The following is a 13,023-nucleotide window of genomic DNA, read 5'->3' on the forward strand; positions in this document are numbered from 1 at the left end:
CAGAGATCGGTTATAAAATGCTCTATCATTTGGAGCAATTTTCAGTGAATCTCCAAATCTTGAGCAGTTCATAATGTACTTCAAACTCCTTGTCTTCGTCGTGTGCTTCTTGACTGTGGCGCATTTCATCAATGCCGGTAATTGATCATTTATTGACTCTTCAAGATTCCAAAGTGCAGTGAATTAACTTTGTTTTCCTAGAACCCGAGCCTGAGCCGACTTTCGGATACGGATATGGATCCATGAGCATGGAGAGCATGGAGGGCTACTACCCATATTACATGTACCCCCCGATGATGATGTACCCGAAATATGGCAAATAAGACGCGCAAGACCGATTGATGCTGCAATAAAGAACTCTGCACTGTGTTTGTCAGCGGAAATGCTTCTTTTATTGACCTCTTCCCGCTTTGAGCTCACATGGGCGGCGGCGGGACGGGCAGGACAGCCATTGGCGGTGGCGGAGGAACCGGATTGAACATTGGCGGGCGCGGAGGCGGCGGCACAGAGCCCATGCCCGGCCCACCAGCGCGCAGACCCGGCGGCGGCGGTGGGATAATCTTGGGCTCCAACTTGAAGGCGAACTGCAAGAAGAATTGCTTGGTGTCCTTGTTCCAGTATGTCCAGAACTTTCCCTCCGTCTTCTCCACCTCACGACTCGGCACCTTGAAGGCGATGGTCTCGTACGGCTCTGCCGCGAATAGCAAGTACTGCCACTTGCGATCCGGCGGCTCTATCTTCTGCTCGTAGGCCGACATGAATCTGTGGCGCGGCATGATGCCGTCCGAGATCTCTGGGTAGTCGATTTGGAACAGCAAGCTCTGCTGACCGCTGTCCGGGCAGCGCTGCTTCGTCACGCGATAGCCGGGACGGCCGATCTTCACGAACTTCTTCGGCTCCACGCGTGGCTTCTCAGGCGCCAGCGATTGAGGCGCTTCCTTCGCCTCCTTGGCGGCTCTCCTGGCCAGATTGGCCTGATGCTTCTTGCCCTGCGTGTGCGCCAGGTAGCTGCCCTCGTTGTTGTGCAGCGTTAGACAGAGCTTGCACTCATACGATCCCAGGTGGTTCTTCATGAAGTAGGGATCCTTGGCCAGGTCAATTGTCTCCAGGGCCAGCTGCCGTAGCCGCTCGCGGCGGTCGCGATTCGTCTCCGACCACGACGCCACGCCGCCGCCCCCGGTCTTGCCTCCCGGACGATTCTGGAAGTCCATCCTGAAGAGTCTGCAAGTGAATTGCACCGTAATCTGACGTCCACACGGAATCCCGAGAAGTCTTTACCTGACTTTCAGAGGATATTTGCAAACTCTTCCAAGCACACACTTCTAAACGTAAATAAAGCCACTTGTCAAAACTGAAGTCGATGACGTCGATGACATCATCAACTCATCGAATGTCACAGTTACTAAAATCATCAACACATAATTTTTTCATTCGCATTTTCTCGAAGAACTCTTTTACAATTTTCCACTTTTATACGGTGTTTTTCCCATCACAACACTTCAGCAAATGTGGCTTGAAGTGTCCATCTGTAGAAATAACCAGTAAGTAAGCGGGAAATTGCAGAATATCATGGTGAAATTGGGAGTCTTCCTGTGGCATTAACAATGCAACATTTTCTCCGCATTTTCTTTTGATGAAAAAAAAAAATTATCTAATCTTTACTTTTGCATGCTCATCAAATCTCCTATTGTCTCCACAATAGAATTTATCTATCTGCCCTATGCTCGCGCCCTTCCCACAAGCGATATTTCTTCACAGTTTTCCTCGCCATAGGCAATGATGACGAATCATCCGGAAGACTTCGATCAACAATTTCAGGCAGATCTTGAGAAAGCCACTGCCCTGAGTCTGGAGTCACTGGCACTTGAGCAGTTTCGCAGGAAGAAACTGGGCTTGCCGCCAATTGAGGAATCATGTGAGTATTTTGAACGCGTAAAATGATGGCCGAGAGTGATGAATTTCTTCCCTTTCTCTGGACTTCCAGCGCTGCTCAACTCAAAACCAACATCACAGCTTCCGACGCGGAGACATAGTGATATCCATCACAATGTCCCACTGCCGGGCAGCATCCCGAGGCGTCGTCAGGATGAAGACCAGCCTGACTTGATATCCTTCAGCCAGCCGGAAGGCGTCCAGGAGACGCCGCCAAGGGCGGAGAACACGGCGCACGACAATTTTGTGCAGCTGGTGGATCAGATGCACACGCTGAGGGCGAAGCAACTGAGCGAGAACAACCTGTACCGCAGTCAGAGTCTGCAGAATCCCGCCACGTCCTACTCATGGCAACTCATGCCCTACAATCTGAACCACACAGCGTCGAATCCCGCGCAGCCTTACACTCCTCCGCCGCCGCTTCAGGGGCCAAACACGGCGGCTCCGCTCACGCCGGATCAACTCACGCGACTGTACAGCATGAGTCCATACGCACAGCAGCCGAACACGTCCGCCGCCAGTCCGTATTCCGCGCATCCGGGCATGTACGGCGGATACATGCACTACCCACCACCATCTCCAGGCCCATCCGCGATGCCACAGCGTGCCACAGTGTCACCCATCGGTGCCCACTTGGTGGCCAATCCCGAGTCAGCCCTTGTGCCTGTGCCCAAAGAGCCACCACAGCTGCCTGTCCTCGCGCAGCCTTCGCCGCCAGCGCAAGTGCCCGTGAGAAGTGCGAGGAGACCAAATACGGATGATCTCATTGACTTGGGCAGTGGAATCGACAATAAATCTATCGATAAGTTCGTAAAATGCATCATAAACTCAAAGTCATTCATGCTCTAAACACAATTTTCATCTCTTTGTCTTGCAGAGTAAGCGTTCTTGAGGCATTTGATCCACTGCTGAGTGATCAGGCGTCAAACAGTTTTGCCGATAAAGGTAATATAGACACGCTAGGAAGATTCTAAGCACACATTCAGTGCCTTTCACATACATTCTAATCCTTTTTTTAGTATTCCTTTGACGAAGTATTGTTGTAAACTTTGCATTTACAGCGTAGGAAGAGAGAGAGAGAGAGAGAAGAAAGAGAGATAAAAAAAGGCTTTATCGCAAATTACTCTCAATTTGAGAAAAGTATTGTTATCTAATCTATGAGCATAAAAAAAGAAGTATTCCTCTCTTCTCTACATATTTGCTAAAGAGAGTTAATATGCTATGTTACGTAAACTGAAATGTGAGACATTTCCTTTTCGCACCCTTTTAAATTGAAAGACGACATCTATAAATTCAGACAATTGTTACAAGTTTTGCAAAGAAAAATTGGGAAGTTTGAGAAAATATACGTGAGATTGAAAATCAAACAATAAATTGTGTTTTATTAGTCAGTTTCTGATAAGTGATTATTCCCAACGAATCACATTCTTTTCCACCGTATATTTTCTCAAGTTAAAGTTTTTTTTTCGAATTTTGAGGGCGTTTTGGGAGAAATTGTACCCTTTCCACTCTATTTTACATGTTCACACATCAGATGACAATGCTTCAGAGTGCACCAACAGTTACTACTCGGAGTACGATCCCTTCGACTATCTCTACAGCAGCGGCGGCACACAGTATTCTGATCCTGTTTACGAGGCAGTCAACAAAACCGAACGTGGATTCAATGCAGGAAATGGTGAGTGATTTGCAGGAATACAAAAAAAAATGCACAGAATAATAACAAAGTGACCTTTCTGCAGCCCCACCAATAGGATGGAATGTGCAGCCGATTGGGTGGAATTACGGTCAGATGGGAACTCCGCCGCCACCACTTCCGCCCAGGAATATATCAGCCAGTCCAATTCCATCGCCGGACGATAGCACGATCACGCGCCAATCGGGAGATCGCAGGAAATATCCAACGAAGCTGTATGAAAATGTGGTGATTCGCAAGTGTTACGATGGCGAATTGATGAGCTTCTATCGTATGATCCTCGACATACGGAATCGGTACAAACACGGTGATTTGGAGTCAAATGTGGGTCACATTGTGGCATCGGAGTTTGAGAGTTCATATTCTGAGTCGACAAGCATCAAGATTCTCGTACATCCAGCATTGGAGGCTGTGGATCAGATGGCGCTGATGAGGAACATTGAGCGGAATCGTGTGAGCAGCATTGAAGGCACGGCGTTAAATAGTAGCAAAGGACAAATTCCAGGCTATGGTCCACCTATAGTATTTACCTGTGATAGTAAGTGAATCCTTTTTTTCATAGAGAGCGCAGCAACAATTTTCACTCACTGTGTGTTATTCCATTTCCAGTTAGTACAACTGTAGAACACGTGATAATGCATGCATTCTGTGAATTAGAAGGCCAAATAAGGGGTGAAGTTTCTGATTTTGCACTGAAGGTGAGAAACTCTCTCTCTAGAAGTTATACAAAAGAATTCTTGCTAATTTACTATAATAATATGTCTCCAATTTTGTGTTCTTTAGCCAATTGGTGTTGTGGAATGGCTCTCGCCCAAGTCAAAATTGAGTCAATTGCAGTGTATTCACAATAGTATAAAATTGGAGAAGGACGTTCAGCTGGGATTGTGCCCAAAGACGTCTGCCAATGTCAAGACCATCGCGCGCACTCTTCAAGATGACTTGAGGGATGCTGAAATTAAGCCCGAAGACATTGTTGTGCACGAGCCTGTGTCGTCGATCAGCTACAACAACCTCATGATCCTCCTGGAGACGCTGGAATCGGAAATTGCTCAGCTGGAGTTGGCGGCCACGAATCCCAATCGACACACTGTACTTAGCTGTTCGGGCGTTGTGCAGTCCGTGAAGGCGATTTGCGCCCTTCTCGGAAACATTGACACTCTCGACATTTCCGATGCGATCGTCCAATTGACGGCCGTGTGCGAGAATGGCCAGAACATCTTCAGCTGTGCGGGTGGAAAGTTGGACATTATATCTGAGAGTGGTGACTATGCACAGGTGAATTTGCGACCGCGAACAGTTGTCGAACAGATTCGATACCGATGCCACCACGTGAGAGACAGTATTCAGCATCTCCTGGAGATCTACTCAAATGCCTTCCGTGTGGACTTCTGTGTCAACCAGCCGGATTACATATCATGTGAGTATGAAGTGAATTTAATCACGAGATCAATCTGTAATATTGTGTGTGTGTGTTTTTACAGCTTCTGTGCCAATATCAAATGTGTCGGAGAGCGTGATGGTTCACGTGATGTGTCTACATCGTCCTCCGGTGACATGGAAGCATGATGAGTACAATCTTGGTGCCCAGATTTACCACGGAACGCGATACATTGGCGATGCCGTTGTGACACAGTGCACAAATGAGATTAGTGGCATTTATCCACGCCTGACATTCAACACTTGGCTGAATTTCGAGGGCATTCCCGTGTGCACGTTGCCACGCGAGAGTCGACTGATCTTCGTCCTGTACGGATGCTCAGTGGAGACATCAGATGACGCTGGGAATGCCACAAATGCCCCAAGTGACGCCACAGCAAACACCATGAACGGCACGAATGGTGAAAGGATGACAAAGACGGAATTGGGTTGGACGTCAATTCAGTTCTTTGATTACGAACGCAACATGATTCAGGGCACATTTTTGCTCTCCCTCTGGCCACCAACGACGGACAAGTACTTGGGTCCGGCGCCGGCGAGAGGCACTCATCCGTATGGTGATACGTATCCTGTTTTGGGTGTGGAAATTCCCAATTATGGAGGAAATGTGGTGTTTCCCGAAGCGCCGGCGAATCACGTACCGCGACCACGATATGACTTCTATAGTCTGGACTGCAATTTGCGACAGGAGCTGATTGACACCGCCGAACAGGGATATCCGAGTGCCTTGGACAAGCGCGAAGTGCTGTGGGAGAAGAGACACTATCTCCAGGCATTGCCACATGCACTGCCCAAGATTCTCCATGCGGCGCACAGTTGGGATTTTGCCAGTGTCATTGATCTACACGATTTGCTGCGCTCCTGGAGTCCACTCTCACCTTTGCAGGCACTGGAGCTCCTCCTGCCACGATATCCTGACATGGAAGTGCGTCGCTATGCCGCAAAGTGGGTGTCAGCCATACATCAGGATCAACTGGTGGATTTTCTGCCACAATTGCTGCAAGCCCTGAAGCATGACACTTACGAGGCGTCCTCCATGGCCAATCTGCTTCTCTCGCGCTCACTGGAGTCTCCGCGTGTTGCTCATCATCTCTACTGGTTGCTGGTGAATCATCTGCCCGGCGAGAGTCCTCAGAACACCATTGAACCGCAACAAGTGGACAGCGACACGACGATGATCACACAAGCGCGATATCACAGGCGCAATCAGATGATGTTGCGAGCACTGCTGGCCACGTGCGGTGAGAAGCTCTCGGCGAGATTCCTCGCGCAGAACATGATGTGCCGGGTGAGTATTCATGTCCAGAATGCAACATGGAAGAGTCCTGTGTAATGTTGATCCTTCGCAGAGTCTCGCGGAAGCTGCCCAGTGCGTGAAGCAGTCGAAGGAGTCAATGAGACAGAAGACACTTGTGCAGGGAATGGAGGCGGTTAATCACATTCTCATGGAGCGTCCAACATCTCTGCCACTCGGTCCTGAATTGGAAGTAGTGGGTGTGAGTGTGAGGAATTGCAGCTACTTCAATTCCAACACTCTTCCGCTGAAGATAAACTTCATTGGGCCCGATGGTGGAGTTGTTCCTGCAATTTTCAAGGTTTATATTTGCTCTCCGTTCAGACTGGGTGAATTTCACACAGAATGACTCTCTCTTCTCCTTTTCAGAGTGGTGATGATTTGCAGCAGGACATGCTGACACTGCAATTGGTGAAGATTATGGACAAATTGTGGCTGCGAGAGGGATTGGATTTGAAGATGGTGACATTCAATTGTGTGCCGACTGGACACAAGAAGGGCATGATTGAGCTCGTCACCGATGCGGAGACACTGCGGAAGATTCAGGTGGAATGGGGCTTGACAGGCTCCTTCAAGGACAAGCCAATTGCCGAGTGGCTGGCGAAGCAGAATCCCAGCCAATTGGAGTATCAGCGCGCCGTGGACAACTTCACGGTCTCGTGTGCTGGTTACAGCGTAGCCACGTATATTCTTGGCATCTGTGATCGCCACAATGACAACATCATGCTCAAGACGTCCGGACATCTCTTCCACATTGACTTTGGGAAGTTCCTGGGCGATGCTCAGATGTTTGGCAATTTCAAGCGCGACCGAACACCTTTTGTCCTCACATCTGACATGGCGTACGTGATAAATGGCGGTGATCGTCCATCGACGAAATTCCACCACTTTGTCGATCTGTGCTGTCAGGCATTCAACATCGTCCGGAAGCATGGAGATCTCATTCTGCACATGCTCGCGCTCATGGCAACCGCGGGCATTCCTGGCGTCACGGCCGATGCTGTGACGTACGTGAGAAGGGCTCTGTTGCCGGGACAATCCAACCCAGAAGCCGCCGCGTCATTCGCCAAGATGATTCACATTTCGCTAAAGTCCTGGTTCACCCAATTCAACTTCTTCCTCCACAATCTGGCTCAGCTTCGCTTCAGTGCAGATGAGGACAATGGTGAGCTGTTGAGCTTCGTTCCGAGAACTTACACGTGAGTTAAGAGGAGCCTTTATTTATTCAGTGTGTGACTTAAAACAAATTCATTTTCTCTGCAGAATGGCACAGGATGGAAGGCTGCAATCGGTGGTGGTTTATGGCTATCAGAAGAGATACGATCTAGAAAAGTATTACACGTATATTCTGAAGGTGACAAGACAGAATCAACCGGATCCAGCATATTTATTTCGCTCCTACAAGGAATTCCTGGAGTTTCACCAGAAACTGTGCCTTCATTTTCCACTGGCGAAACTCCACAGGTAAGCTTCTTATACACATATACATAAATTGAGTGGAAGATCTACGCTTCGGTGTCGGAATAATCGCGAGCGAGTGAGAGCTTTTCCCGCTCTTTTTCCTTCTGCATTTCACGCAATGTTTTCGGCGGACGATCGTCATCGTCATCAAGTATGATTGGCGCCACTTTTTGCTTGTGATAAGCCACAGAATCCCTGGCGCGTGGCTTTGGTGCCGGCGCGGCGGACAAATGATTGAGACTCTGACGGTGTCTCGACACCAAATCCCAACTATCGTAATTCTCACTCTGTCCAATGATTTCATCTTCAGGTGCAAACTGAAGTTGCTTCCTTGTCTGATCTTGAGTCTCATTGATGGGATTGATCGCGGTGTTGTTTCGAGGAATGGCAACAGGTGTGAAGATTGTCGATTCAGCGAGGATTTTATCACTGTGCTGATTGCTCTCCAGCATTATTGATGGGCGATCCTTCTTCTTTTCCACCACCATCACTTTCTCCTTGCCCTTGGTGTGTTTCTGCTTCAACACTCGCACTTTTGTGCCTTTGATCTTCTCCTCTGGACCCGTGATGCTGAAAATACTCTTCTTCTTGCTGCTCTGCACTGCCTGATGGTTTGACGAAGTGTCTTCGGGACGCTTTGCAGACGCCTCGGCAGTGTTGTGATGATGATGGTGATTGGATTGTTGGGGAAGATTTTCCTGCACTGCAGCCACTGGAGCTATTGCTGGTGGTTGTGGAGCTTTCTTCTTGCTAACAACCACATTTTCCACAACACATTCACTCTTCTTCACCTCCTTTTCCACCTCTTTCACACTGATGTCACTTTCTGGGGTGGCCTTCGAACCATCTCTGGCACCATTATCAGTAATAAGAATCGTATTTCGTAGCAAATGTGAATTTCTTTGCGTGGATCGCTTATCAAGTCGTATGGCTGTGTGGCAAAAATGTGAGGGGAAGAGAAGTTTTAGAGACAATTTCAAGGAATTCATATTATTCAAATTGTACTCACGAGGGAGTGTTTGAGGACGTTCAATGGCCACAAAGGTGTCGAAATCTGCACTTTTGCGATAAAATCCTGTAACAACCACCGTCGTTTCCTCCGTCGAGTCACGCTTTGGCGCCGTTGGCAGGCGATCAAATGTGAGACGATGGCGAAACCATCGCAATTTGATGCCCAACACTGTGACAATCATGCACAAAATTGCCAAAATGGAGCAAAGAGGCACAAAATGGTTGGAAACTGAAATAATTTCATAGCTAAACTTTTGGACTTTCTTTGTTCGGATAAACATTTTCAGAGACTTTACCATTTTCCCTAATTTGAGTGGATGCCATATTTATAATGGCTTTTGAGAATACGACGATCAGGACTTGAGAAAACACACGCGCGCACACAACAAGATGAACGAGCGCGAAGCCAGAGGAATTTGTAAAGTGTAGAGCAAAGTAATTCACCCACTATACTGAGCACCAATTAATTTGTCTCTCTTTTTTGCCAACCTCCTACTTCTGTTGTTGATAAAAATACGCGTAACAATATTGATAAGGTGCCTTCAATAGGTCTGTACAATATATATATATGTGCATAGAAGGTGATTTTGATTGGTTTCGCTGAGGTTTTCACCAGCAATGCTGAGAATTCACAATACACTTAATTTTTCTTCTAAATACTGATCCAACTCATTGTATTATGGATAATTCCTGAGGAGCAAAGAGTGTGACTGATTTGGCAGAGTATTTGGCCAATATATTATCGATTTTCATGTAGTTAGAGATAAAATGTAATTGAAATTATCAATATTTCCACTCTCTAGATTATACATACAGTTGTGAAAATTAATTTAGGACACCTCAGAAAAACTAAAATGCATTGATCAAACAAATACACTTCATAGAAAACTGTGGACAGGACTTGGAGCGCGGTTATGCGTGCTTTGTCCTAAATTAATTGACGCTACTGTACATATGTGACTAATCCATTCACATATCAATGATAGCAATAGACGCATAGAGAGTATTGTGGATGAATGTCTTCTTTTATCACCTTTTTTCTTCTCTTTAATTTTCATCAAGTTTACCCAGTGGAATTCACGTGGGTCGTTCAAATGTGAAAACTGTGGCGGAACGAAGATTGCCCGAGATTCGCACATTCTTGACGTCCCTGTTCAATTCTGCAGACGAAATAGCGCACTCGGATCTCGTGTACACCTTCTTCCATCCGCTGTTGCGTGATCAACAGGAGGCGGACATACACGTGGCGAAAGTTAAAGGTGAGAAAAAGTGATGATGATGAGACTCTGGTTGTATTGTTATTCTGTCTTACTTGGGCAATTCTTTGCACACAGAAACTCGATCAATTCCAACTGAGAGAGATTGTGGAGAAATTAAGCTGTCCCTTCAGTACCATCGCGGTGCCTTAACAGTCATGGTGAGGAAAAACTCCGCGAAGCTTATGCACAAAAATATTCTCTTAACTGACCTTTTTCTTCTTCTTTGCCTCCACACACAGATTCACCATGCGCGATCTCTGCCGCTCACAACCGGTGGCCAAGAACCGAACACGTATGTGAAAGTCTACTTGAAACCAGACCCTACGAAGGCAACAAAACGCAAGACAAAAGTCGTCCGCAAAAATTGCTTCCCCAGCTTCATGGAGACGGTAAAGACGAGTGACATTATTTTGGGCCGCCGAGAATGAATTCATTAATTGCAAAAACCTCTCATTTTTCCACAGCTCGAATACCGAATGCCGCTGGATTTCATACAAAGTCGCTCACTGCAAGTCACCGTGTGGAGTCATGATTCTCTCCAGGAGAACGAATTCCTCGGCGGTGTTCAGCTGGAGCTGAGCAAGATGAATCTGAGGGAGGAGATTATTCGATGGTTCCCTCTTGGATATCTGCCGAGATCCTAAATCTGCATTGATTTTCAAAGCCTGCAACGCGCGAAAGCTTCAAATATTTTCAACCTTACAATAATAATAATAATAATAATAATAATTTACTGAGGGTGTTTATTTCAACACACACACATTCCCCTAAGTAACAAATCTCAAATCTTATGAAAGTTATATACATATATACTACATAAACTTGCACATTGAAAAGTTTATTTAAATGGCAAAAAAAAGAAGAGAGCAATAAAAAGAATTACTTGCAACCGCCTGACTTTGTGCGCGAGGAGGAAAGAAAGGAGAGAGGAAAAAATCGCTGAACACGGTATTCGGGGTGTTGATAAGAAAAGTGAGATTTTCATATATATATTCTACACACATATATATATTATGGAAAGCATTTCGCGCGCGCGCAGAGAAAAAAGTGGAAGAGAAAGACACACGAGGAAAAAGAAGAACATGTGTGTTTTAAAGTTTATTGCTTCGCAATTCGCGTTGCACTGTCTCTTCGTGATTGTACAGAGAAAAAAAAAGAATAAATATGTAATAATAATTTTTGCACTTTATTGCTAGGGAAAGAAAAATATATATATATGGCGTGTAGTATTTGCATACAGCACAAATTGTGTTATTGGTAACAGTCAGATAATTAGGATTTGTATTTGTGCCTGGAAAACTCTTCTGACTTAATGGACAAATTTGAGTGCAACTCGTGCGTCAATTAGCAAGGTTGTCCAATGAAAACATTGTGACCTGTGCACACTTTGTGTTCACATTAAAATTACTTCCCAAAAAGCATTGAGCGAGAGCCATTTCAGAAAGTGTGTATTCCATCATTGCTTTCCAAGCGTCGAAGCCAGTTCGAGGGCTCAAGGGTGATTTTGAGACACATTTTTAACATTCCTGATATTATTTACCATTTCTGACTATATTTTGCCGCAAGTGCTGTTTTTTTTCTTCTTCTACCATTGTCTTCTTCTTGTCAAGCACATTATTTTGTCAACACACAGAAAAGTATCACAAAATTCCATCGCTGTGGGGTATAAATATATAAATTGTGAGAAGGACCGGAAAAATCGTTGCAAATTCAAGTGAAAAAGATGTTCAATGTTGTAAATATAGTCCAATTCAAGGTGAAGATCATTTGCCTTAGATCTGTACACCACTTTTATACACATTTAAATATGCCTCAAATGATTTTAAGATTCACGAAGCTTTCTAGATCACAAAATTGGCTCTTATGATTTAGCAATGATCTCAAAATTGTCCAGAAAGTAAAAAAGAAAAAGATATTCTAAGTTCAAATTAGTATTTTTGAGGTGATGATCAATCTTAGCACAATTTGCAATGTTTCTTGACATCAAAGATTGAGAAAAGCAATGTTTATTGCATGAAAACGCCAAATTCTGTCAACGATTGACGATTTCTCCGACTTTTTTTTCCTTTTAATGCTGTACGGTTCCAGCCTTTTCGGCTACAAGACCATTTCTCCGACTTGAGAATAAGAATTTGTGCGCTAGAATCTGTCCTTGAAATGTTACATAACCTAGAAAAGGTTAACTGTGATTATTTCTATGTAAAATATTAAAAGCAATCCAACGAAATGGGATAATGCTGATCTGTACACCACTTCAGACTGTATTATCTCCCCCTTGGTTTAATTTTTCTTAAGAAAACCCAGTTCTTTTGCTTGGAGTTTCAAATAAAACCACTAACAATAAGTATTTCGCTCTAAAATGTGATGAGATATAACCATTGAAGAAGAAAAAAAACAGTAATTAAAGTTAAATTAAATTAGGGACTGACAATTTCTGCTGCAGTTGTGAAGGCGCTTTGCATGAAAAAGATATGCCGAAATGGTGAAAATGATGGAGATTATTTTATGTACAAAAACTATACATATTATGTAGTGGTATTTAAATTCACGTGATATGTAATTAACTCGCATATAGATGTGACTCTATTTGTATTCATCAACCCCCACGTTGTGTGTGTCAATGCTGCATTTGCGGGGGTGTTTTATTTGCGACAGTCGTGTTTTATTTATAGAAACATCAAGGGGCAAAAATTGCCCTTTCCACCCTCAATGCGACATCGAAAAATAGTCTCGCTTTAATTGCAATCGCCAATACAATTTGTAGCTCAAATTGATATCACTTAAATTTGTGTCAAATTCGCGTGGTTTTCCTCTGCGAAGGACACAATGTGTTGAGAGGAAATTCACGGGGGCAAAAACACCGGTTGGAGCGAAGATGAGAGAAGTCCATAACTGCACACGCTCGCGTGCCCAATGCGGGCCTGTGGAATATA

The 13,023-nt window shown here is 45.1% G+C and overlaps 3 protein-coding genes across 5 annotated transcripts; 1 reads left to right on the forward strand and 2 right to left on the reverse strand.

The window, feature by feature from the left end:
- Window positions 1-7: 7 nt before the first annotated feature.
- Window positions 8-1,358, reverse strand: LOC132266103 (splicing factor 3A subunit 2). Its single transcript, XM_059766940.1, has 2 exons — window positions 1,279-1,358; window positions 8-1,221 (listed from the first exon to the last, which is right to left on the reverse strand). The coding sequence occupies exon 2, from the start codon at window positions 1,209-1,211 to the stop codon at window positions 417-419; it is 795 nt and encodes a 264-aa protein (XP_059622923.1). The 5' UTR covers window positions 1,212-1,221; window positions 1,279-1,358; the 3' UTR covers window positions 8-416.
- A 43-nt stretch (window positions 1,359-1,401) lies between these two features.
- LOC132266106 (phosphatidylinositol 4-phosphate 3-kinase C2 domain-containing subunit beta) lies at window positions 1,402-10,979 on the forward strand. Of its 2 annotated transcripts, none has more exons than XM_059766943.1 (16): window positions 1,402-1,541; window positions 1,759-1,915; window positions 1,985-2,738; window positions 2,810-2,877; window positions 3,467-3,610; window positions 3,675-4,166; window positions 4,238-4,326; window positions 4,412-5,045; window positions 5,110-6,353; window positions 6,415-6,660; window positions 6,729-7,558; window positions 7,623-7,823; window positions 9,894-10,090; window positions 10,166-10,248; window positions 10,330-10,479; window positions 10,555-10,979. In XM_059766943.1, exons 2-16 carry the CDS (start codon window positions 1,777-1,779, stop codon window positions 10,732-10,734), a joined length of 5,451 nt encoding a protein of 1,816 aa, XP_059622926.1. In that variant the 5' UTR covers window positions 1,402-1,541; window positions 1,759-1,776; the 3' UTR covers window positions 10,735-10,979. The 2 variants fall into 2 exon arrangements, with proteins under 2 accessions (XP_059622926.1, XP_059622925.1); XM_059766942.1 differs by having other exon boundaries at window positions 1,774-1,915.
- LOC132266107 (uncharacterized) lies at window positions 7,752-9,880 on the reverse strand. Of its 2 annotated transcripts, none has more exons than XM_059766945.1 (2): window positions 9,128-9,880; window positions 7,752-9,060 (listed from the first exon to the last, which is right to left on the reverse strand). In XM_059766945.1, exons 1-2 carry the CDS (start codon window positions 9,153-9,155, stop codon window positions 7,865-7,867), a joined length of 1,224 nt encoding a protein of 407 aa, XP_059622928.1. In that variant the 5' UTR covers window positions 9,156-9,880; the 3' UTR covers window positions 7,752-7,864. The 2 variants fall into 2 exon arrangements, with proteins under 2 accessions (XP_059622928.1, XP_059622929.1); XM_059766946.1 differs by having other exon boundaries at window positions 7,752-8,751; window positions 8,830-9,880.
- Window positions 10,980-13,023: the final 2,044 nt, after the last annotated feature.

The sequence above is a fragment of the Phlebotomus argentipes genome, unplaced genomic scaffold (genome assembly GCF_947086385.1).
Source record: "Phlebotomus argentipes unplaced genomic scaffold, Phlebotomus argentipes genome assembly contig_5, whole genome shotgun sequence".
Classification (NCBI taxonomy): Eukaryota; Metazoa; Arthropoda; class Insecta; order Diptera; family Psychodidae; genus Phlebotomus; species Phlebotomus argentipes.

Coding starts and splice junctions, on each gene's coding strand:
- LOC132266103 (XM_059766940.1), bottom strand. CDS start 1,211: ATGGACTTCCAGAATCGTCCGGGAGGCAAGACCGGGGGCGGCGGCGTG.
- LOC132266106 (XM_059766943.1), top strand. CDS start 1,777: ATGATGACGAATCATCCGGAAGACTTCGATCAACAATTTCAGGCAGAT. Junction 1,916..1,984: donor GCCGCCAATTGAGGAATCAT/GTGAGTATTTTG, acceptor CTGGACTTCCAG/CGCTGCTCAACTCAAAACCA. Junction 3,611..3,674: donor TGGATTCAATGCAGGAAATG/GTGAGTGATTTG, acceptor ACCTTTCTGCAG/CCCCACCAATAGGATGGAAT.
- LOC132266107 (XM_059766945.1), bottom strand. CDS start 9,155: ATGGCATCCACTCAAATTAGGGAAAATG. Junction 9,061..9,127: donor CACTCAAATTAGGGAAAATG/GTAAAGTCTCTG, acceptor AAATTATTTCAG/TTTCCAACCATTTTGTGCCT.